We start from the raw sequence: 26,750 nt of genomic DNA on the forward strand, positions 1-26,750 counted from the left end.
TAAGCAGTGATGATTATACCCCTGTGTTGGTCTTTTACAGGTTGTGGGACTTAAGCTAGAGGAGATTAGCTCAGTTCCTGTAGATTTCTGTAGCTGTTCAGAAATTGAATTGGAGTGGATGGGCTGGGAGATGGTACCAGAGCTGAAGTATCAAGGCCAAAATGCAACAGGCCTGCTAGGGAAAGCCTGTGTTCCCTATGAATTTCTAACAGTGATACTTCTACCGCTCCAGCAGTATTTCCCATAAGCTGTGATGACCAAAATGAACTACAAACATTTGTAAGGAAATTGAACACTGAAGCTATAATGTAGTTCCATTTGAAGGAACACGTTTTGTGGTGGTGTGTTTTTCATAAGTTTTTGATTTGTTGCACAAATTGTTTGATCTGTTTTCCCCTTCTGATGTTGGTTTCTTCCAAGTTGTACCCTCCTCCCTACTGCCATCAATCATTGTACCCCAACCCCTTTTTCCAGTGCCTTCTCTGTCAGTCATTGTGACCCTACCTCTTTATCCAGATCCCTCCCTGTCAGTCTTACTTAGCAGCAACCCTTTGTTCTAGAATCTTCCCTGTCAATCATAGTGTATTTGACGTTCCATTGGATTTTAACTGTTCCTGCCCCCAAGCTTTTCCATTTGTTTATGCATTGTAAGCTCCACCTTAAATTCCTTCCCTAAGGCTTCCCTATTGGTTCATGATTTGCATCGTCCCCTTACTCCTCCCTCATATATAAGATGTTGCATAGGATAAGACTTCTGTCTTTTGTCCCTGTCTCCTTTGGAGATTATATTTATCTTTAATACCCATACAAAAGGCCTCCCCTCATTCTTGCCTCCACACTGCGCCTGATCAGCCAGAAGTGCCATAGAGCTTTGCTCTAAGCCGCACCTCGGGTCATCCTGCTCCCGAGGTGTGTCCCACTCCTGATGAGGGGCAGAGGGAGAGTTAGCCAGCTCTGGCACCGTGTCAATGTTTGAAGTACACTTAGCAAAAAATATCAGAGGTAATGTAGTAAAGGATTCCAAAAAAAAGAAGCAACACTGACAGTCTTCCATGTATCTGTTTCAAGCTGCAAGCACAATAGGGATATCAAGGGAGCAGCTGCAGGAGAAGGAAAATTACAGGTTCCCGTAAGGCTGATACATGACACTCAGGAAAAGAAGAGAAAGGAAGGTCACTCAGCTCAATTTAACTGTTAAAACTCAGCTTCTCAATGTCTGGTTTGGCACCCTCAGTATTCTCAATGTGGCTTCTACAAAATGTTGAGGGAACTCATATTTGACCTGCTCTACATTGCTTCTTGTTCACAAAGCAAGTACTGCAACTTCATTCTGAGATATATTTAGGGAAAGTAATCAATTTACACATCCTGAGAACAAGACCACAAATACACACATTATTGAAAGTAATACATAGGGGCAGAGGGATATGCTACTGACCACAAAGGTTTGACAGATGTAATATAGATCACTCTGCAAATGGTTCTGTGGTTTTTGTTTTAATACATACAACAGTGGTATTTCAGCTATTGGAAAAAAAGGAACATAATCATCAAATTCATAACCACAAGGAAAAAAAAGGTGACAAGTTGACGGAAGAGATGTCAAGCACACAGATGGGCCAAAGTACACAAACATTACTTCAAGTATGCAGTTTTAAGCACAATGTAGCTAGCCTTACAAAATTTTACCTTTTGTTTACTTTTACATAAAAGAAACTGCTTAACAAAAGGGTTGACCCCAGAGCAATGAAGGAGGTAGCAAATGTTAAGAGTAGGACTGCTCCATCATCTGCCTAAGATTTGGGGAGGTCCCTGCTGACTAGAAGACAACCACTATTCCAACTTACAAGAAGGGCATGAGGAAAGACCCAGGAAACCAGACCTGTTAGCCTAATCTGAGCACCTGGAAAAAATGATGGAGAAGATCATGCCAGGTGCTCTCAAAAAACATTAGAAGAATATAATCATCAGGAACAGTCAACAGGGGTTCACAAAGTGGAAGTCCTGCTTAACTAATTTATTACCTGCCTAATAGGTGAAGGGAAGGCAGCAGATATATTTCTTCTGGATTTTAGTACAGCTTTTGATACTGTTTCGCATTGTGCTCTTCCAAACAAGTTGGCATATGCAGGTTCACAGCACACTGAGTGAAGAACTGGCTGAAGGACAGAGCTCAAAGGGTTGCTGTGAACGGGGCTGCACCCAGCTGGGGACCAACAGTGTTCCTTGGGGCCCAGTTCAAGGGCCTGTTCTGTTCAGTATTTTTACCGAGGATCTGAATGCAGGATTTGAATGCACCTTGGGCAAATTTGTCAATGATACTGAAGTGGGAGGTGCTGTCCACCCTCTCAAGATATGCAAGGCCTTGCACAGGTAGCTGAACAAATAAGTTTTTGCTGTCTAGCTCACAGCTCTTTTACTCAGGCTGGCTATCTGATTTCTAATGATTTTTTCTGCAGACAGTCCAGAGACAGTGCCTGGGGATGCCACAATCCCATCTCACTACAGCATCAAGAATACACATCACAGAGGACACCGCAGATTTTCAAGGTGCTAATGTCTAATCTTTATAGATGCCAATTTCTGCATATTGCCAGTTAAAAGGCCATGATACTGTATGTGAACACTAACTAAACATAATGAAGCTTTCATTTTTCTAAACACGCTACACCGTGTTCTATGTTGCTCTGCAAGCACAAGTGGAAGATGACGACAGCAGTTAGTGCCATGAAGGTAACTGTTAAACATAAAACTCCTTTTAATTTGTAGTAAACATAAATGCAGCAACACTAAAGGTGCAAATTCAAACAGTGAGACAGCAAGTACGGAACGAGAGAAGAAAACTGATCAGCAACTCATGCCATAATGCATGACTCAGGAAACTCAGCAAGTTCTAGTTTGCCTCCAGTTCAAAGTGCTTCCCCCCGGCAGTTCACCTTGCCTTGTAAGACAAGCAATACTGGCTGCTGAGAAGCCAACAGAGAACAGCAAGAACCATTTTTTCACTGAAATTTAAATGAGTATGTGCATTGTAGAACAACATAAAAGGAATTTCAGGAAACAGCTCTACATCCACAGACTGAAGGAATACAAGGCAAAGGCAGGCCAATCAGATACACTTTTCCTAAGCGTGTCAGAATAAACTAAACATGCCGGTATTTTGAAGATAAAGAACTGCAATTTTGGAAAGCAAAGGTAGTAATAAGAGAGGGGTAAAATAAAAGATAAGCATGACCACAGGGTGACCTGGAAGTCTAGAATTAAACAGAGAACAGACGTGGGAAAACAGCTGCACAGTTTATCTCAGCAAATTCACACCTGCATCAGTTTATAACTTGGACAGGAATGTACTTATTTGTCCACATGCAAACAACCAAAACTATTGCTGCCATACTGATGGCAAAGATCTCATCAGGTGTGACTACTGTGGGACATGAATGTGTATATACATTATCAAACACCTTCTCAATGTGAAATTATTTCAACTAAAGTATTCAAGATTTAGTAGACGTTTACACCTTCAGCCAACTCACACAGCAGACAGGAAGGAAATACATGTGAGAGGAAATGAAAGGACAAACTCCACTGAAAGACTTATTTTACTGCAAGTATCTGCTGCTGCTTGATTTCAGGCTGCTAAATAAGAGGGATTTTGGTTTGGAGGGTTTTTTTCTGAGTAGCAAACAAGTGCACCCAGTTGTATCTTCTTGGACTAAGATAGATAAATGTTAGAACTAATTCACTCCTTGCATACGAGATATGATGCATTTCTGCTTCAAAAGTGTACATCGACAAGGCAGAAAATGCTTCTTTTAACCTACAAGACAAATTGTGATTTGTGAAGAAGACTAATTTGTTTTATACGTACCATTCTCCAAGACAGAAATAACTACTGCACATCTCTCACAAATATCAGCAGGGTCAGACATATACAAACCATATAGGCATAAAGAAAGGTTTCTTTACCTTTTTCTTGAAACCTGACATTCTTGTTGACTATGCAGGTGCTCCTGAACAATAATACCTATGAAAAGTACTTACAAAACACAAGTTTGAAGCAGCCATAGTCTCAATAAAATTTATTTTTAAAGCATATACTTAAGAAAGGACTTAGTATTTTGTATATACGTAGATGTCCTACCTATTCACTGAGCCTTGGCAATGCATTGTCTAGAGCAAAAATTAATTCAATGAACTGGACATTTCTAAGGTGTAAAAATTAGACAGCTTTCAAGCTGATACTTCTATCTTGTGCAAGGCTGAAACTCCTTCCTTCATTCTGACATTACTGCATACACAAAGGGATTTGTCACCACTGCTTACACAAGCAGAATTCAGCTGAAGTGCAATAATGCACGTAACAGAACAGGGCCTGATGAATCCACACTGCAAAGTTTATGGTACAGCTATATGAGACAACAGTGGCCTTAAAAGCCGTAAAACTTCACTCAAGTCATATGTGACTTTTAAACATCATTTAGCCACTAAAATGCAGACTGAAAGCACAAACTGAAAGCTTGAAAAGACAAACTGAAAAAATAACAAGTAAAAACTTATGAAAGTTTTTACCTTTAAATTATTTTTTTAATTATTAAATTTAAATTACTAGTTTTTTTTTTAAAAAAATAAAGTTTGTTCCTTCTTTGGATTTCCACTAAAAACAAACAAATCCTTATAATGCCCAAGTGACACATCATAGGAAAACACTTATAATCCACTTCAACAGGCCAAGAGGGAAAACAGTTCGAACCTCACGGTAGAATCATGGTTAACTCATCATTTAAAGACAGAGAGCTACAGTAGTAACCAGTTGGTCCCTTCTGGGCCCCTGACTGGGAGAAGTGTGCTTTCCTTGTGCCAGCCCTGTGCTCTACCTACAGTTGCTTCAGCTCATATATTCACAGAATATTCTGAGTTGGAAGGGACCCACAAGGATCACTGAATCCAAGCCTTACGTAAATGGCCCATAGGGGGACCTGAGCTAACCTATCCATTTCAACTGCACCCAGAAAGGCTAGCAGTTCTGATGACTTTACATATGTAAAATGGTCACTCTCCTTAGCTTTCAACACCCATGAAAACAAAGACAAGAGAAAAAAGATCAGATAAATTTGCACTACCTTTGAATGCTTCTGCAGTACTCTGCAGCCATATGCATTGAAAAAAAATTCAAACGGAAAGAATGGGTGGCAAAAAGGTAATCAATACTCTGAAAGATGGATTCAGAAGGCAGCAAGTCAATGCTAAGGATGAAAAATAACACATAAAAAAAAGAATTTAAACTCACTCTGAAGGCTACATTTCCTTCATTTTTTTGTGCCCAGCTTGGGATTCAAATGGTTTGACATAACAACAGACTTGATTGGGATGTACTAAACTGAATTTACAACTGTTAGTGCTGCTTAGCTAGTAATGAGCTCCTATACTTGCCCTGGGGCTCCCTTTCCTGATGGTATATTCAAGTCCAGTGCTCCATGCTTTCTTCTTTTCTTGCTTGCTGTACTTCTTATCACCTCATAGCAGCATGCCTGGTAACATTCCGGTAACAGCCATGGTGAGCATGGGCTGGCAAGCGGCCACGGTATTGCTGCTTTCTGTGCTGTTACCACACTCACAGCATCAAGTGGGGGGAAGGAGGAGGAAGTGTGGGACATCTGGAGTGATGGTGTTTGTCTTCCCAAGTAACCCTTACCCACGATGGGACCCTGCTCTCCTGGGGATGGCTGAACACCTGCCTGCCCACGGGAAGCAGTGAATTAATTCCTTGCTCCATTTTGCTTGTGTGCATGGCTTTTTTTTTCCCTATTAAACTGCCTTTGTCTCAATCCAAGAGTTCTCCAGCTTCTCATTCTCTCCCCAATCCTTCTGGTAATGAAGTGAACAAGCAGCTGTGTGGGGTTTGGTTAAACCATGACAAAATGGTCCTCCTAATCATTTATATTCTCACTTCAATCTGTTCTAAATCAAACAAAATTGGCCTGCACTAAAAGCAGAGTTCAGCCATCTGGGAGAGGAGGAGAGTTAGGAGCACTGCCCAGCACCACAGGACTGAAACAGAGCAGGAAGAGGTCACTGCTCACCACAGGCTGCAGGAGCACCAAGCGCATGCCTTGGGGAGGAATGGGAAATGTCTGTCAGTGCAGTGGTTCTGCCTTCTGCCACGTTCCCCTTGAAGGCAGCACACCTATGCTAGCACGGCCCCCTCTCTGTGCACTTCTGGCAGGCCAGGCACTAAACAGCTCCTGCTCCTATCAGACTGCTGGAGGGGAGCTGCCTCTTGGCTGTGCTTGGTTGGGACCTGGGCAGACTGGAAAGCACCAAGGAGCAAGGTGATGAAGAAATTTTGTACCTGCTACCTGACTGGCTTTCTTTTAAGTGGCAGCAGCCACGCAGTGTATGTGAAAATGCTTGCATGTGCTTGCCTTCACCCACTTTCATTTATCCTTCCAAAAGAAACTCAGGACATTCATTTCTCTTGTAATGCCACTCCCATACCTGGATGGTACTTCCTTAAAGACTTTACTGCAGACAAGCTTAAATTAATGCATGTAACAGCAATTTATGCAGAAGGTTCTACCAGAAGTTCTTGAAAGACCTCAAATTCACAAAGAAATCAGTTCACAAATTAAATGAGTACCATGACTGGTGTAATATTTAAAGCTAATAATTTTTAAAACATTAACTGAAATGAACTTAAATGATTTTCCAAGTATCATGAATAAACATTATACACAGTATACAAAGCATTTTTACAGCTTCTACTTACAACAGAATTTAATTTTCTAAGGGCTCAGAGGTTTGACATTGCTCTATGGAGTTTTTAAAATCATTGTTTATGATAAAAATCTCCACACGGTTGTAAGCTGTAGTAAGAGGAGAGGTAGACTGAGATCACCATCTTGAGAAGAACCACAACAAGTTGCACAAGGAGGACACTTAAAAGAACAGATTAAATAATACAAGCTAAATATTGTTTTATCTATTTTGAGTGTTCATCCCTTTTGTTATAGATGAGAATTAGATGTAATAGATGGTATACATCCATGTAATAGATGGTCTCTAAATACAACACTTTCTACCATCTAATTTATTTGCAGCTTGAGTCAATTGCTATGAATGTCAATAATCTGAACCGTAAACAACAACTCAAGACCACCATGATTATCACAAACAGTAGGAAGTCAGCTGCCTAAATGAACTACAGACATTCTTAGAAATGTGGCTTACAATGTGCAGGAAGCACCTGAACTGCTACCACAGCCTCTAAATCTTCTTCACCTTGACCGCAGACCTTGTCTTCTGTAATACTAAAATACAGACTGAGAGTTCCCATCAGCAAGTGCCCAGCTCCAGTGTGGAGTCGGAGGCCTATCAATGCAGACACATTAGGCACCCAGCTGAAGGAAATGCAGGAAATGTTCCAGTTGCTGCTGGCTTGTCTGGCTTCATTCCTTTTCTAAGGAAAGCAATGTCCTACATTGGAAGATGAAGATGACGGAACATTTCCTCCTAACACACTTGATTACTTGACAACTCCCTGATATATGTATTATTCTACTGGCACACTGAAAGCCCTGTAAGACTTAAGGAAGAAAAAAAAAAAAATCATACAACTGTTGCCATGGAAATTCTGGACTCGGTACAAGAGAGACACAGAGTTTGTGGAGCAGGACCAGCAGAGAGCTACAAAACGGATCAAGGAATTGGGGCATCTCTGTTATGAGGAAAGCCTGAGGGAGCTGGGCCTGTTCGGTCTCAAGAGGAGATGGCTGAGAGGGGACCTCATCAATATCTACAAGTATCTAAAGAAGTGCCAAGAAGACACTGGTGCCAAGCAATAGAACAAGAGCCAGCGGGCAGAAACTAACACACAGAAAATTCCACCTGAATATGAGGAAGGACGTTTTTACCATGTGAGTGACCAAGCACTGGAACAGATTGCCCAGAGAGGCTATGGAGTGTCCTTCACTGGAGTTACTCAAAAACCATCTGGAGGTAATCCTGTGCCACATGCTCTAGGATGACCATGATTGAGCAGGAAGGCTGGACCAGACGACCACTGTGGTCACTTCCAACCTGACTCATTCTGCTATTCTGTACGTGACAGCATCATAAACATGTTTCAGACTTCCCCTTCTACTTTAATTCTTCCCCTGTAGGTCAGCACATCTGCCTGCATCAATATTATAATGAAGTGAACACATGCTATTAGTCATTACTTATAAGCCCAGCATTTTTATTCAACTAATACACAGAATTGTCAATTAGAATTCCCTTCATAATGCTTTTGTTCACTAAAAAAATAACCTTTTACTTATAGTGGCTGTGACCAAGCTGAGCGCAAGTCATCAAGAAAATGCTGCTGGAGTTTTCAAAACCTAACTCAAAAATACATTCTGCTCCTATGAGCTAAGATTTGCTGCACTCGCATGCAGAAAAGTGAGCTTCCTGCTTCTAGGCAGCTTGCTACATCATCTTTGCCACAGCACTACTCTCTATGCTTACAGATACAATATTCTCTATGTAAACAGATGCAACAATAACTGTTGTGCTGGACTAGGCTGGGTTATAGCAGGTTTGTTTCACAAGTGATTTACTGGTATTGTGGTTTTCTGCCCTAAAAAATGCTTAATACAATGTAGAAGTGGCATATTTTACTAGCAATTAAAGCATGTCCTTAAAAGAGACTAAGAACAAACAAGACAACATTTAAGATATCAAGCCACCTTACTGACCCAATGTGGAAAAAAGATGGTTTTCACTGCAAGGTTTGCCAGTTACAAGCAGACACCAAATCAAACGAACAGGATACTCAAAATGCCAGCTAGTAAGTGATAAGAATGCCGGCAGATTGCCACTTTTAGCACTGCTCGTCCATACCAGCCAAAGCTAAGCAGACTTCCAAAGCATGGTGTGGCCCATGCTCAGGGACAGTCAAATTCAGTCACTTCACCCAGGCATGGATCTGAACTCCAGAAATCTCCATTTGCAGAATTCAAGGAGTCTGGACACAAAGCCAGCTCTCAGTAGTCTCAATAAAAATTAAAAGCATGTTCCTTTTTGACTATTAGACAGCAATCTCTGTTTTTAATGAACTTTTCCAGTTTAAAATTAAACTAGTACGCCTGACTGTTTCTTTCGTAATTTACTTGCCAAAACTCTGTGCAAACAGAGACACAACGCTGCTCTCCGCTGGCAAGACACCCCTCCTCCCCAGGAGTGCCTGGCCAAAATGTGCGTGCTTCAGGCCGCGATCCCGATACCTCCTTCACACCCCCCAGCTCCGTGCTCCCCATTTTCGCACCGAGATTCCCGGTTTCTCTACTTCTTTGGCCACACGAAGCCATAAAGCACAGCGGAGCAGGCCCGTCCGGCGCACACACACCGCTCTGGCTTGGCGTGCCGAAATGCGCGAACATCCTAACGGGGGCTGATGTCACCAGCGCGCCGCCGGCGCGCCACGACACGGCGGCGGGGCCGGGCTGAACCCCGCACCCGACCCGGCTCGGCCGGGCCCGGGGCGCCTCACAGCGGGGGCTCCTCCCCGGCGCCGCCCGGCCGCCCGCACTGCCCCGGCGGCTCCCTGCGCCCGCCGCGGGGCTGGCGGCCCCACCGGCGGCGCTCGGTCCCGGAGGAATCCGGGACGCCCGGTGCCGGTGCCGCCGCCTCTCAGGTGACCCGTGTGCCCATCAGCCGGTCGGCCTGGCCCGGCCACCCCATCCCCCCGTCTCGCCCCGCCCGTTACCTGCGGGCGGCTGCTCCCCCTGGAAAGCCGCGCTCCGGTGATGCGCCAGCTGCGCCGCGAGGGCCAACAGGGCCAGCGGGACCCACATAGCGCCCGGCTGTGGGAGCCAGCGGAGCCGCCCCGCACACGCAGCCCCGCCGCACTCCCCACGCCTGCCCCCCGGCCCGGCCCGGCCCGGCCCGGCCCGCCCCGCTGCGGCGCCTGCGCCGGCCGGGAAGGGGCGGGATGGCCGGCAGCGATAGTGCGGGGGCGGGCGGTGGCGGGGCGGGGTGGCCGGCAGTGGTAGTGAGGGGGCGGACAGGTCACCGCCGGACAGCGCCCGAGGGGCGCCTGAGGGGCGCCGGGGGAAGGGGAGGAGCGGGGAGCCGCGGAACCGTGGCTTGGCGGCGGCCCCAGTAATGGGGAGATGTGTGTGCGCCGCGATGCCCGCACTGGCTTTGTTAATGCCGTGCTTTAGTGCTGGTGCTGGGCCATACCTGTCAGCCCCAGCTGCTGGGAAAACACCGTGCAGCTCGTCATGCTGCCACTTGTGCTCTCTCCCCGTTTCTTAAACACGAAGTGTTCGCCCTGTGGAGTGTTTCAGAAACAGTACACTGAACTCGTAGAGGAATCCTAACTTAGGCTGAGAGGCTTTATTCTTGGAAATAACCTAGATGTATATGTGTTATAAATATCCATGTAGTTGGTTGCTTTCACTATTATGTATTCTCTTTTGCAAATTGTTATTAATCACAACAGTTTTGATATAGTACAGTTTGTAATCACTTTTTGACTTCTTTTGATATAATTTGTCAGCTTTTTGTGGCCGATGCCGTGGCCCCTGTGTAGTTCATGTCCTCAGAACACCATTTATAGATGTTTTAGTTTGTGGACAGTGTGATAAACACATATTAAAGTTTTCTCTTTCGCAAATATTACAGTGAATGCTATGTGTTGTGCATTAGACTATAATATTAACTTCTGCAGAAGTAGCTGTAGTTGTGCAATTATAACTAATGTTTTTATTTTTGTAAATAACAAAAATAAAAAAAAACAGTTTTGTAACTGACAATAATGCAAATAATTCAGATATATTTGTGAAATAGCTGATGTTAGTTTAAAGTACTTGTGCTTAACTTACAATAACTGAAATAACATTTGAGGAATGAGCTCAGTGGGGACCCCTGCTACTGACACTTCAATTATCAGTAATTGTCACCTCTGAAACCACTGAATAGGGGTCAGTGAGGTGAGGGGGTAACACACCGCCCTCAAAACCAAGATTATTGCACATGCTCTAAAAATCAGAGGAGGGGCCATGCTAAAAAGTTGCTGGAACTTGTAAAGTAGTTTGAAGAAATGTTTGAATATGTATAATCATTTATGAATATGTATTTGAGAAATGCAATAAAAAGGCTAAATAAGAAGGGTTGCTATGGTTAGTGGACATGCCTCTGGCTGTCACCAAGCACCCAGGGCTGTTACTGATTTGTCCCTTATTATCCCTTATTAAACTTTTAAAAATTTTTGAAAAGTGAGGTTTGTTTCTCACAATATGCACTTCAAAAAATTGAAGTTTTCTGAGCAGGATGGAGACTGCAGTTTTTGCCACCTTTCTGTTCCTGTGTCTCCCATCCAGTATCCCAATGCCAGGTAATTCTACACCTGAAGCTTTCAAAGTTAAGTCCGGCCCACCCTGGGCCAGATGAGTAGAGGGACACAGAAAACCTCTCTTTCTATGTGCCTCTGCAGCTGTGATGAGGATGTAATAGCTATTTAAGCTCTTGTTAATGATTTTGCAAATAATGCTTTTTCCAGATCTAAAATGGAGGCACCTTGATGGATACTTGGCATTCACACGTCTTTTCAGGCTCCCAAGGAGACAGGAAGAAGCAAACAGAGCTAGCTGCCAGAACCATTATACTTCCCCTTTCAAATGCCCAATGCTTCCCCTTTCCCCTTCCTCTCTAAAAAAGTTCAGCTGCTCCCTCACCTTTATTTCCTGTCCCAAGCATTAGATCATTTCCTACGAAAAGGTGTGGAGAAACTGATTTTCTTGCCATCTGCTATCCACACTGGCAAAACTCAGGAGACAGCACAATTCACTCTGTGGGAAAGAATGAGTAACAAGGAGAGAGGAGATCACAAGCTAGCATTGGATGCTGAAGAAACCACCTCACTGTTCCAGCCTCAGAAATCATGGTGTTCCCAGAGGTTGTGAGGTGGTGCTGTGGGGTGTAGGATCAGCCTGGGGTAGAGAACGAACATCTCCCAGCTGTGCTAAGATTGAAGAGAATGGATTGTGAAACTACACTGTCTTTGTATAGAAAATGACCCTCACAGACTGACCTTTGTGCTTAATTCAGTGCAATAGCAAGCTTTTTACAACCAACAAGCACTTAACTGCCTTGGCTCAAGTATTGAGCACACACACTGGCACGTGGATTTTAACCTCTTGAAATGGTGACATGCTTGCATGGTATTTTCTAACACATAATGCATTTTCTGGCACATAATGGAAGGATGGCAAGGAACAGCCTCACATTGTGGCAGGGGAAGTTTAGATCAGCTATTAGGAAAAATTTCTACATCAGTGCAGTTGCCAAACATTAGAACATGGATTCCCAGCAAAGAGGTTGAGTCACTATCCCTGGATGAAAGAAGTTACACTTAGAGACAGGTTTTAGTGGTGGACTTAGCAATATTTCAATAACAGATTGGGTGATGTAACAGTTTTTTCCAACCTACATGATTTTGTTATTGAAATTATATTTTATGCAAAATTAAGTAAGAACAAGGACCACCAGCCTTGAGTTTAGGTGTTCTGAGCAGTGGTATCAAAGGCTGACAGTGTACCCAAGGTGGCTGTCACATGAACAGGGCTTGATAAGATTGTGGGTGTTTTATGACAATACTTCAGAAACTTGAAAAAACATGAAAGGGGAAATCAATGAATAAAAATTAAGCCAGCTCTGTATGGATAAAGTAAATATAATTCCACTTATGAGAGCTGCTCCTGGCATACCTGATGCCTCTACCACTAGAACCTGGTACATGGCTCCTGGCAGGAGGAGTTCTCATTGTGCAGCCAATATAGTCTATCACCACCAAAACATTGCCAGCTTGCTCAAATTTGTCCTTTTCTTGAAGTGTTACACATTGGAGAAAAAATTAATTGGCTAATATGTGAACTGTCTTGTAACTTCCCCCTTGGCTCTTCACATTCTCAGCCCAAGAGCTGGTCATGTGCCTTTCTGTCGGAAGAGGTCCTGACAAGATAAACAAGTTCAGACATCATGAGACAAATTTCCACAGCCTTTTGCTTGCTTGTTTGTTTGCTTGTTTGTTTTCTTAGCTATCACTTAATTGTATACCAGGGTTATTGTGCCTTCATGTGTATGTGCAGTAGTGCTCCATATGGTTTTGCCATCCTTGGAGAAGTAGGTACAGGATTTTCACCTCACTTAGACTGAAATGCCTGCTCCTTTGATTCAATACCACAGTCATTGCACCACATTTTCTTTAAATATTGTCAATAAAGAGAAATCACAGACACAGAGAAGTTATGTCTAACCAGAACATCCCTCAGTGATTAAAAGCACTAGCTGTGCTCATCTTCCAAAGGCAAAAGCAAACACATACACAGCCCCAAAAGAAATAAAATTTAAAAGTGCTCACTTGTGATAATTTCATTTCTGTACATCCCATTAATCGGTCAGGAAGTTTAGTGATATTCTCATATACACTTACAGTAAAAATACACATTTGATCTTCTAGGAGCATAATTCTTATCTGTCCAGCAGTCATTTCAAATGCATGCCCATTTTTCTTTTCCTTGACAAACCATTCTTTCTAAATTCACAGTTACAAGAAACAAAGAACTCCATTGGAGCCCCCTTAATTTTAATTTTAAAGTATTTTAAGAAGTATTTTCCACTCAGACGAAGGAATGCAATGCATTCTTCTTGACAACAACCATAGGTCTTGATATTTGACTGACTGTGCAATGGATGTAGAGTGCTGAGCCAAGCAGCGGGTGTTATGGCTCACACTGGCTGTTCAAAGTGCTGGTTTTGCACAGTGAAGGTATCATGGCAGACATGGTATGAGCATGGACCTTGAGAATCAGCAACATAAATCCCTAGGAAACCAGGCTTCATTAATTCTGCTGTTCGTGGAAAATTTTGTGATGTGAATTGTTGCCGCTGGATACGAAATAGATCACACGGACACAGCTCGACATGTGGTGAAAGGGAGAGAAAGTTTATTTTTCCTCCCAGGATTATAGGTTTCTGACCATGGCCAGGGATTGGACGGTTAAGATAACACTTTCCCACTGCACTGGCCATGAGAGATGTCCATCACAAGACGTGTAACTGAAGGAATGTATACCTGTCTCTATGTTTATAGTTACTGTCCTGGGAAAGTCTTAGAAAACTATGTCAGCAAGCTCAGAAGCTGAGTTTTCAGGGCAACAGTGAATATGTGTTTGCTGAAGCAAGTTCTGTTATCTGGAAAGGGAGGAAGCAAAATTAACAGTAATTGGAATTAGTAGCAGAGGAAGAAGGTGAAGTCGAATTGATAAAGCGTTATTTTGAAGTGACAGTGTGTGTACTGATATGAGCCATTCTTTTTCACAAACATCCAAAGAGAATTAAGCAGCCATTGCAGTAGGTGTCCTGCAGCTGATTAGGAATGGGAAGAGGAAAATAAGGAAAAATTTTCAGTAACTCTTTTGAGCACAATGTGTAGCTGTTACCCATGGGTGGAGTTGAGATAGAGTCAGTTCAGGGTCCCACAGGTATAGAGGTTATTCCTGAGCAGGATACCCTTGGGCTTTTCCAGGAAAATAAGCAATAATCTTAGAGAAATCTCAAATGGCAGAGACTTACAGATTTTTTTTTTGTTACCTGCACCATTTATTAGATATAATTTGTTTGTCTTATGCTTCTGTTGTTTAAAAATAACAAAAAGATATTTGATAAATTAGTAGTGGGTCAGGAAACTGTTACTTCAGCTGAAGCCAGAACAAATAACTGGTCTTTATTCTATCAAATTATTTATTGTGTTAGGAAACTTGCCACAATTGAACTGTGTGATAATTAATAGATTATGAAAAACATTATCAGATGCTTTTTATTAGCTATCAGGTTACTAAATCATAAATGTGTTGAATCCAGTAGAGGAAGGGAAACAGCAATTCCAGCACTGGCAGAAGCAGCTAGATATTTTCTGCAGTAGTGCAGTAAGGACTGCTCATGTCTGTTAAAAGCGGATGTTGCAGTAAGGAAGAGGGGCTGAAAGAAGCTATTCTGATCAACAGTTGAAAGTGGGTATTCTAAAGAGAGGCTAAAAATGCTTGTCTTGTCTAGTCAGGGAAAAGAAAAGGCTGAGACAGAAATGTCTGTCTCCTCTCTGCAAATATGTTCATAGTTTTTAAGCCAAAAGATAAAGTTTAAACAAAATCACAAAATACAGAATATTCCTGCCTGAACTAAGGCTGAAAATTACAAGAAAGTTTCTAATTTTCATGAGACTAGACACTGGAAGTGTTTCAAACTAAGATTAATGAGAATAAAAATCTAGTTAGGTATAACAAAAGTTTGGTTTTATTATAAATAATTATTAAATAAGATTACCTGCTATAGCAGTGAAAAGGGTTCTGGTAATCTATCTGGATTACTAGTGAACTGAAGAATGTATATAAATATTAGCTGCTTAGGGTATTGTATTTTAGAGCTTCTTTTTCTTGTAAAATATATTGCTGATAGCTTCCAAACCTTTCCTTTTAAAAGCTGTAGGACAAAAAGCAAACTACATCCCCATAAGAGAAAAAAAATTCTTCTGACAACACTTTGAAATAGTGACAAAAGGGAAATAAAACCTGGTAAAAGAAGAAAAAGAGCACTTGATTTAATGAGAAGTCTTTTTGATTTCTATTGAACATGTGTTTCATTTGTAAGCATACTGAAACAAAATGCCCTGCAGAGCTGCACACAGACTGGCACAATTCTGACACAGTAACATCAATAAAGGAATGTATATCTCATTACATCAACTAATAAACTAGTTGTTAAAAAGAAAAATGTCAATAATAGTTTAGATTAAATAATAATTAATATTAAATAATAAACAACAAATAGTATTGTAATTAATTATAAATATAATATATTACTATATATAATATTACTATATTAACATATATTAATATACATGACTATAATATATATTAACTATATAAATATTGATAATGTATTTGTTTATGTATTATTATCTAGAATATATAATTGATATAATGTATGTGTAATATATTATATTAATATATATTAATATATTAATATAGAAATAGATATTGTATTATATAAAATTTATTATAATTATAATTAATAATTATATAAATTGTAACTAATTTTTAATAATTTATAATAAATAATAATTGTGCCTGAGACTGATATTTAACAAACTTCTGTAGCATACTGTAGAACATAAGTAAGACATATTGCTACTCAACAAAAAGGCAGCTAACCAAGCAGTTAGTAGTTTCTGTGATTTTGTTTTTCTGATTTTTTTCCTGACAGTAAACTTCTACAGTTATTTTTGTTTTCGCTGAAGAACAGCATTAAACTTGTGGTGGTTTTCTGTTATTGGGAGGAGAGCCATATAAAGACATGGAGTTAAACATGGTACACATATCAGGAAATGGAGTGGTGTCTGAGTTTTAAAAAGGTAAATTACTCATTGGTAGAATTGTTTTGTTAGAGTTTAGGGCTTGAGATGCTTCAGTGATCTCAGAGCTAAGTGGAGGTTAACAAAGCTTGGGAAGAACGATGTACAACTGATGGTGGACACAAAGAATACAGAATTTACAGGCCACAGGGATATTTGCCAGAACTCCTTCCACCTAAGGGTGGGTCATTACAAACACACAAAACAAGGAAGAAACTAACACAGCCAACTCAGCAACTGTGCCAAATCCTCTCAAACTGGGTAAAAGGCAATTCTGGCAGGGAGAGATCGCGACCACTGACTCACAAACCACCAATTCAAGAAACCCACTGACTCAAGAGAAGAGAAAGACTGAGCAGGCTCACTAATTAGCATAAGAACTAAAGAAATCATTCAACCAATTAAGACAGAAAATTAATAAGAGAACTAGGTAACTTGTAGCCAATGAACATTAATGACTTTGTTTGCTAAAATGTAATAGATAGTGAAAATTTTTGGAAGTCAGTGTGCTAATTTTGTGGATTTGCCACCCAGCACTGGTTTCTGCACAGAGCTGTAAATACATCAAACACCTCAGCTCTGGGTGGGGATCAGCGTCTTGCACCACCGGGTGAAAGAACCCATTTTGGGACAGCAAGAGGATCTCTGAAATGATGTGCAAAGATAAAATCACTCCTCTAAAATGTGTAAAGCTGCCAGGGCCATGCAGGTATGTTTTGTCCAGACTACATGGGTACAGTTTTTTATTGCTTTTTCTCTGAATTATTGATGTTCAGTCACAAAGCTAATAATCAGTTTCCCAGGAGAGAGAATAGGAACCAGACATAACAGAGCGGGGTGTGCATACTGTACATATAATACCACCAGGGTGTGATAGGTGAAACTGCAACTTTTGCATTCCAGTGCATTTTATTTGGGAGAAAAAACTATAAATCTAACAACAGCCTTGAAAACCATGTTGGAGAGCTGTTGACTGCACACATGGACCATTTCGCAATTTGCTTCCCTGACCACCCTCTTCCTGAAGGAAAACAGGGCACTGACATTTTGGCAAATAGTTGAACCTACACCATGAATGAGTAAGGCAGAACTGTCCACAATCACATCAGAAAATCATACAGCAGTCTTTGTTCTCATCAAAGGCATTTGTTTTTCTGGAAGTCAACCAGGAAAAAAAATACTTTTCTGGTATCTTAGATAAGATATGCACCTTTGAACTTCTTGTTCCAGTACAAATGTTCAAGTACATGCATTTGTAGAGACACATGTAGGTTCACAATCATACAGAATGGGTTTTAAAAAAGTAATTATTCTTGGTCTGGTGATCCTAATTAGAGTCATTTACTCTCTTATAGTCATCTGCTGAATAAAGAGGGAAGATGAGCATGGAAAAATTGCAAGTCAGATGCTCAAATTGCTAATTCCTTCTGCTGTCTGGAAGGGAAACAAGGTGTCAAGGGATGTTGAGTGGCCACCTCCTCGAGGTAAGGCACTGCCTTCAGCAGCTCTCATAGAATGGAGACAATTAGGTCCCCTCTGCTTGGACTGGCAGAGGCAGAAGGTCACTGGTGGTGGCATACACATCACACGCTCCAGTGCATAGGCACACACGCATTCACACATCCCCTGAGCACCAGCATGACCCCTCTGTTGGTCATCTGCCTGCATCCAACCCTCCCTTGCCTCCCCCACAGGTCTCCCAGTTGCTGGTTGGTCCAGATTGAGGCTCACTGCAGACACCCATGCACTCACACTGATTCCACAGACACCTGTTGTTCACAAGGCCCCCAGGCATGGCAGCACTGACTCCCTGTCAGCGTGATGCCTCAGCCTGAGGCCCCCAAACTCACTGGCTGGTGCAGCCTGAAGTTTGCTGGTAAGCACATACACTCCCTCCCGCCCCACACCCCCTCTTTGGGGAAGATGCACTCATCCCCAGCAGCAGCTGGCACAGGCACCCAGGCTGTGACCCATGGCCCTGCTCCAGCCCCTGGTGCAGAGCCCCCCACTCAGCTCACTCACCCCTGGGGTGGACAGACTGTAGTGCTCATGCACAGGGCTCAGACACACAAGCACACAAGCACACTCTTTGGACCCATTTACATTCAACTGGTCCCTTCATAGGCTTCCCTGCCTGCCGCCCTCTTTGTTCCTCCGTCCGTCCCCTTCGCCTGTGTTCCCACAGGGATTTGAACACCTTATCCCATTCCTGCTGCTATCCTAGTCCAGGTCTCCCCTTGGTCTACAGTCCCAGCTGTTACAAAGCCCAGGATCTTGGAAACAGACCCCTTCCAACCCAAAGAAAGCAAATGTGAGCCCAGTTTCCTTAACAGTAACTTAAGAAAAAACATTGTTAGCACAGGTAAAATTAATCTGATTTCTCTGTGAGGTTTGTTCAGCTCAATTAGACTTCACAGAGTGAATAAACATCAGTGAAAATGAATAGAAAATTTCAAGCTGTCAGCTGGAGAGATCCAAGAGAAGTTAACCCCAGGAAAGTACCTTACTAATCCAGTCTGGGATAAGACTTTCATAGGAACCAGAAATTAATCTGACATAGAAAAAGAAGAGGCATAACTTGGAAGTCTGATTGATCTGTAGAGAATTCTGCTTTCATGAGATATCAGATACAAATAAAGTCATCCAGATTGGACTGGAAAAAATTAAGGTATGTGGGCATGCAGCTACCTTTAGTCAGGTGCATTTTGGTCTGTTGAAGGAGGCTGACAGTGGGCAACAGCAAAGGTTTTGCTCAGCAAAAACGTATAAAGAAGGCTATATGTGGCAGGGTCTTTGTACATGAATGCCCTACAGAGTTTTGGCTTCTCTATAATAGTTGAATTTTTGCTATTTGCAATCTGTTCTTTCTTTTTTCTTCACTTTTTTTGATCCATACAGAGTGTCATGCCTCTGAACTTCACTGTGAAGATGGGCAGAACTGAGAGAGAAAGTATTTTAATTGCTGAGACAGCAAAACTTCACTGAAGCTGGCAGACACAACTGCAGTCGTGCACCAAGGGCATGCACATGTTTTACAGTGGAAACAGACAGAGCTATTGCTTGATCAGAAGCCACTATGCAAATCAGGTGAACTTTGTGAACACGGTGGTAAGGGACACATGGCAGAAAACAATACTCAGAAGCCTGTGGAAAACAAGAAAGAAAAGTAGAAAGCTCCCCCAAACTATGAATGAAGGAAATAATTAATAGGAAAAACAAAGAACAGGAACATTTTAGGAAGAGCAGTTCTTCGTAGAAAGCTTGACTCAATTAGAAAATACATTTCTTCTTGTTTGTTTCTTACTGTGCTCAGGTTCTGTTACAAAATAAATGGCTCAATCCAATTTTTTTGCTTATAACAGAAGTCAAAATCCTTGAAAGTTTCTTTAAAACTAGAGTAAAAAAACCTCTTTTTTTTTTGAGTAAAAAAAGCAGTAACAATGTGTTCCGAAAATAGTAGCAGATATGAGATAAAGAATTAAGACCCAAGATAGCATTTCATACACTGTGAAACTTGTTAATTTAAAGTAAATATGAACTTTACTTTAACTTTACAGATTGAGGATAAAATCTTCATTTTCATATTGGTCTTAAAACACCAATAATATGGTATGAAGAAAAAAATGTTCTTTTTTAAATTTTCACCCTTTTTCTCCTAATGCTATGCATTTTGATCAAAATTTAATAAATATTAAGACATGTGATGAAACTCTATTCAGCTGTTAAACCCTGACATAAAGTACTGCTTTTCACAGGATTATCTTTGTCAGTGATGTTAGGCTAAGGCTGAAGTTTATCAGCAATTTTGGGCTGCAAAACAGTTCCTGTACTTTCCATTAACTTCTTTGGTTTCTGAGTGGAAGCCAAAAAATGCTTCTGTCATTTTTGATTTTTTTTTTCCTATGGCAGCCTACCATGTGCTGAGATATTTCACCCCATCATGTGCTGCAATCCAAACCCTGATATATTTGCAATGCACTACATGCCCCAGGGTTCTGAAGAGTGGACCACGAAGCATTTGTGCTGTGCCTGCTGTGGATGGAAGGGAGCTGCCTTAGGTTGGTAGCACATAAATAAAGCTGCAGGTTACAGAAATGTAACCCACAATGTAGAACCCACCCTGCAGTGGGTCTAAAAGGGAGCCAGAAGCACCAGAGGACTGTGTTCATTGCCAAGTATTTATATTATTTTCACTGAAGAGGAAGTGGCTATTTTTCCCTCAAGAGACTGGAATTATAAAAGGGCACTTGCTCAGCCAGTTCCTGCAATTCTGAAAGATCAATGACTTGGCTGGCAAAACTGAGTAAAGAAACTGAATGCTACTTTTTGTGTTGACACTTACAGGTATTAAACTTTCTGTTCAAAATGTTAGCTAATGTTTTGATGTTTCAAAGCATAAAAAGTAGATTATTAGCTTTAATCCTCTTTCATAAAGTAGATGATTCAATTGCTTCTGTATTTAAGTGTGTAGTTGCTATTGATGCCCCAAGAGTTGTGCTCTTGACATTTGTTCATGGAAAACAAAGGCAAGAAGGTAAAATTTAGTGCTTGAAACCAGCATACAGACTAACACAGAGAAAAAAATAATATAAACATAGTTTGTAATCTTCTTTTCCTGTCTGAACACGTGACTGAGTGGTCTGGTTTGCAGCCAAAATGCCCATATTCATCGCTTTGCTATATTATTGTCCCAGAGGCATCTGCCAGATCACACTTGAGAACTATTTGTGTTACAATACTTCATGTGGATTGAGGAAGTACTAAAAGCTGGAGTTCTAGTATTATAGCATATTTATAATGCATCTAAATAGAAAAGAAATAGCCTGATTTAGGGAGTAAAGGAGGTAGCAAGAAGAAGGGAAATATGAAAGCCATGATTTAGGAGCCAGGGTTCCATTTCAGGTCCTGCTGCCGGTCTTGTCAAATGACTCATACAGGTAACATCTTCCAGCACTTCCTCAGTTTTCTCTCTTTCTAATGAAAGGAACTAGGGGGTGCCATGGTTAGCCTGTATGTCATACAGTAACTATGGAAGAAATCAAATCTGTGTTTGAGAGGGAGTGAAAAAAAACACAGACTAAATTATACTTCTGCCTAAAGCTGGGTGTCCTTGAATTTCACATTAAAAAACACATACAGAGAGGAAGGGATGTAGCTACTTCACTAATGTGCATTTTTTACATTGTAGAATCTGCAAGTTAAGCACCGAAGTACTGCAAAATCTAACACAAAGGCTTTACATCACATTTGACTGCCTGCAGTGTAATTTTCTAAATGACATTAAGCATTCTCAAGAAATAGTTTATTTTCTCAAAACAGGGACTGAAAGATGAATAAAATCTGATCTAGATAGTCTTCTGCTGGCAAATGTATGTTTGGCTGAAATTACAGCAAGCCAATGTTGTTTTAACTTAATATAATTTTTTCTGCTTTGTCTGAATTAGAATATTATTAACATACATAAAGATAATTCTATTAATTATAGAATTCAATAATTCTATTGGAGAATTGGCACTCAGATCAAAATGAGTTTTGCAGGTCTGACCTTTTGACTTGCTAGCTTCTTACATTTAGTTGCAATGGTTCCACCCAGAGTCAAAGCAAGAGGAGGCTGAGGCCATCAGCTGGATGCAGTTTGCATTTAGGAAAGTCTAGAAGTGCTGTCATTGAACTAAATGTTTGGGGAATATGTTTATTGTGAGTTTTGTTTAACTGTGGACTGTGTGCTGCTTCCAGAAAAATTCCAGATGTCCTTATATTTTTATTTTATAGGAAAAAAAATTTTCAAACTTAGGGGGAAAAAAAATCGAAAAACTCACTACCTCTATGTCCAACTATGACTTCAGAAGTACAGCGTGTTTGTGAGGAATATGTCCCGAATGCTGTTTAAAGTAATAGCATCAAGTTTTCTTTGCTTTTGCTTCAAATCAAGTACAGTTGGCAAGGTGTATATCAAGTTGCTTGTGGTGGAAAAAAAAAAAAGCATTGATGTCACACATTTTACCTGTAACATCATACATTAAACATGTAACATCACATGGTATCAGTAAATGAATCAAAGGGGAAAACTTAACTTTTGAGTTTGCTGGGGAGGTACATGGCCAGATCTAGGTTGCGTTATCAAGAAGAGACTCTATCTGTATGTGCCTTGTATCTAAATGAGTTAAGTCCCTAATCTGAGCTACTGCATGACCTATCCTAAGTGCCACCATGAGGATAAGGACTTGATGGACTTTTGGTTTCACTTAGGATGCTACTTCTTATGAGTTCCCAATGGGAAGCTGGATGTTAGAGAGCTAACCTAACTCTGGAATGCATAAATGGAAGAAGAACAGACAAGCGTAGAGTGGACACTACGTTATAACCATAGATTAACTAACTGGGGTAGGTGCTTCAATGTCGTGACTGTTTATGCTGCCTAGATGGTTTAAAATTTGAAATGCATCCAGGAAAGAGTAATTTGAGATCTGGAAATTGCTCCTGGTAAAAAGAAGGCAAACCAAGCTGGTTGGTACAGTTTATCTGACAAAGGGGATATTGTAGTCTCCCTAGATGTGGAAGAGTTTTCTGGTAAAAGATAGATCTTCAATCTAGGGAAAATGTTTTAAATAGATGCAATTCATAAAAGGTATTTACATATTTATTAACACTGCATTCTGTCAGAACAAATTATGAAGAAAACCAACAGGATCTTTAGCACTTAATATTAAATCAAGATCAAGAATCTTTCCTGGAAATATACCATAGCCTAACAGAAGTTCTAGGATGAATCCAGAAACTAAGAAGTGTAATGGAGGAATTAAGAAGTGGTGACACTGTACAAAGGTAGACTAGGTGATCATGATTGTCTCTTCATTTCAATTATACAAGAGTACATAAGAGTTTGCAGAAATTATCATCTGTGGTTGGTAAAGAGTGCTAAAGGCTCAGATTGTGCAAGAGTGTTACATGATAGGGAACATTTCAACTACCACTTCTCTCAAGGAGTTTTGAAATCCTTTTTCTGTGTTGTCTGCAGAGCTGTAAAAATAGAAGAGAACCTCAGTTCCTAAATAAACTGAGATTACACACCACAGGACATGCAGAAGACATAACAACCCTAAGAGATTTCTAGGCTTCTTGTAGGAAGGAGAACTGATGACAGAGCATGTTATTTTCCTGCCCAAAACATGTTTATTTGCAATAATGTCTCATAACTTCTTTATTTTGGTTTGGGTTTAACTTTTGTGGGGAGAGTGGTAGACTTCAGATGCAGTTTGTTGGAGAAGCCCTCCTGTTGAGTCACGAGGTGCAGAAACCCCCTTGCTTTCTAAATGCCTTCTCAGAGAAAAGTAGGTGCAGCTACATCCAATCTTTGCCTCAGAGTTTGTAAATAGTTTAAGCTTAAGGAATTATAAAGGAACTTTGTCCTGCAGGCTTAATGATGGCAAATCAGATCTATTTTTCTGAAAATTAATTATTTCTTATAATAAATGACTAGACAAAAATATTTTAATCAGAATTATTTGCTAGTAAAAGTTAAAATTACTTGTAGTGGATAGGATAGGATGGGATAGGATAATTCACTGTATCAAAACAATTGTATTAAAGCTATAAAAAGAAACAATAATTAAAGAGAGATTGATGTAACTCACCCCACCAACAACCAAGGGCTCAATCTCTTTCGGTCAACCTTGGAGGGTGGACCATACCTAAGGGAGGAGTCCCCACCCACTCCAAGGAGGAGTATGTTAGAAGAATCAAACCATATGAAAATAGACTGGACTTTCATAGTATGAAGTGATTGACTGCCAATTGTAGGTCTCCAGTTACCTCACTATCAGTATATTGACTTAGGGTTGGGAACCCAGACTGGTTTTAGCATAATTCAACACCAAAAGCAGCACATGATTCCTCTTCTCAATCCTTGCAAGTAGAACATTGTCCCTTGACTGGGCTGAAGAATCCTGATACATTTGTATATAAATAAAGAGCTGGAGAAAATCTTCCTGTTTGTTCTTAGGGTCTTGTGTGTGTGTGTGTGTGTGTGTGTGTGGAATTTTTTTCCCAATTCTTAAAATTTTGCAACATTGCATTTGCCTCTTGAGACAAGAGGGGTGCTGTGGTAGTGGCAAAATGTTTGATAATGATATTGATACAGTTCTGGAGGGTTTAGATTACTGCTCTCATGCAACTTGCTTTTAAGTGTAGCTTTTGTACGTTTTTTCTGCTGGGAGCTCTGCCTCATTGCCCAGGACTGTAGGAATGTAGCTTGGGAGACATAGGCTTCATATTAGTTTTGCACAAACAGGGGAGATAGCTTTACCCACAGATTAATGAAATCTCTATGTCTTGTGTTGGCCTACAAGCTCAGTCCTCCAAAGTTCAGAAGCTGGTTCCTCTCAGCTTCTCAAAGCCTGACTGACCTCCTCCATCCCTTTCCTTACCACTGGCTTCTATACCACAGACTGAAAGGGGGATTTTGCTGGCTCAGGATTAGATGGACATGAGCTGGTGCTGGAGTCTGGTCAGAAATGGCTTCAGAAAGCCGTTTTGGCATGAATGGGTTGTGCACAATGTGCTCACCACAGCCACACACAAGGGTTTCACTGCTCACTGCCCTGCCTGCACATCTCTAATGGACTCAAGTGTCTGCCTTTGCTGTGCTCTGTCCAGCAGAGAGGGAACAGCATCTCACACACATGAGACAGGTAATTTCATCTCTGCATACCTCTTTCCCATGGGTCTTTAACCTCAGTCTTTTTTCCTCCCCAGGGCTGATCCTGTTATCTTGAAGACCTTCTCTTCTTCCAAATGGCAAGAGCATTTCAAATGAACATTCTTCCTGGATATCCACTTGTTTGAAGTAGTTTATCCCTCTTAATTAAATATTCAATGTGGAAACACATTTTAGCCAAGATTTATCTGGTTTTAGAAATTAGTTTCTGTTTCATCACTTCTTATTAGAAGTGTTTGCACTTACTAGTATAAAGTACAAATATTTTTTCCCTTCTCAATGATCAGACATCCATCACAGTTGCCTTCCTTAGGAACCCTGGCACAGCCCCTGATGACACAGAGCACACCTTTTTTTCTATGGCATAATTTCCATTTTGGCATCAGCTATCCATGACAACAAGGAACTCAGTCTGCCTGTATAGGTCACGATGTTTTAGATACAGCTATTGCTTAAACTTTTCCTGTCATCTTATGCTTCTCCTTCTGGCTTAAGGAAACAAAAATACAAATGCACCACTCACCTTTGAAAATTGCTCTTCTCAACCTCCCAAACATACTGTATTCGCTTTTTAGATTTTTTTTATTTTATTTTTGGAGGAAGAACAGCGGAGTTAATATTAGCAAAATAAAGTTCAACAGCAGGAGAATATGGAAATTAAATTAATACAGGCTCCCAACACATTTAACATCAGAATGGCATCACTTGAAGGCATGGGCTGCCAAGTTCATCTGCACTGGCAACTGTCATCTGTTTTTAATCATTGCAGTAAAAATGAGGCATTTCTAGAAATCAACATATCCTTTGTGAAGACCTACAGGATAATAACATGATTTATATTGAACAGTGCCTGTTTTCCACCTTCTTTCTTGAAAGAAGAAGATACTTCTGTTCTTGCAGAGACATTGTTACATAATTGTTTGAAAGCCAGCAGAAACATTTGAAAAAATTGCCAGCTGCTCATTACAATTTCTCATCTGGATATTGCTCCCCACACAGCTGAGCTGCTGGAACAGATCTGATAGGTGTTCTCTACATTAAAAACTGGACATATTAGTGCAAGTTTCAACACTGGTTTTGGCTAAGTGAGACTATTTTCTCCAGGAGCCCATTGGGGTTACTCATACAGCCCATCAGTGCTCAGCTTCTAGAACTGGGTGTTACAATAGAGCGAGGGGCAATGAAACATCTGACCTTTAAAGTTCCATTTATAGTGAAGGTGTTGGGATCAGCTTTTGCATCCTTTGTCATGAGTGGGGAAATTTTGGTTCTGGCTCTTCTGTGGCTTAGAACAGCCAGAGTCTTCATTAACCAACAAAAAAACCCCAAAACCTGAGGGTGCAGAGAACAAATGGTGCTTCTGCATAAGCTTTTATCTCAGCCCAGTCCTTTTTCTATTCTACACCCAGTCCTGTTTAATATTTTTAATATCTTTATTGGTGATCTGGGTGAGGGGATCGAGTGTACTCCTAGTAAGTTCATAGATGACACCAAGTTGTGTGGGAGTGTTGATCTGCTGGAGGGGGTAGGAAGGCTCTGCAGAGGGATCTGGACAGGCTGGATCAATGGGCCAAAGCCACCTCT

At 40.9% G+C, this 26,750-nt stretch overlaps 1 protein-coding gene across 2 annotated transcripts in view; it reads right to left on the reverse strand.

Annotated features, from left to right (window-relative positions):
- The window catches only part of IFNGR1 (interferon gamma receptor 1), a 29,025-nt gene extending 19,119 nt beyond the window's left edge, over window positions 1–9,906 (reverse strand). The window contains exon 1 of one of the 2 annotated variants that reach the window (XM_015622723.3): window positions 9,746–9,906. In XM_015622723.3, the coding sequence (XP_015478209.1) occupies window positions 9,746–9,833 (88 nt within the window). In that variant the 5' untranslated portion in view covers window positions 9,834–9,906. Of the gene's footprint in view, window positions 1–9,304; window positions 9,483–9,745 lie in introns of those variants that run through there. The other variant, XM_015622724.3, reaches the window with a different exon arrangement.
- Between the last annotated feature and the right edge of the window lie 16,844 nt (window positions 9,907–26,750).

This window comes from Parus major, chromosome 3 (genome assembly GCF_001522545.3).
Source record: "Parus major isolate Abel chromosome 3, Parus_major1.1, whole genome shotgun sequence".
In the NCBI taxonomy this organism is placed as follows: domain Eukaryota; kingdom Metazoa; phylum Chordata; class Aves; order Passeriformes; family Paridae; genus Parus; species Parus major.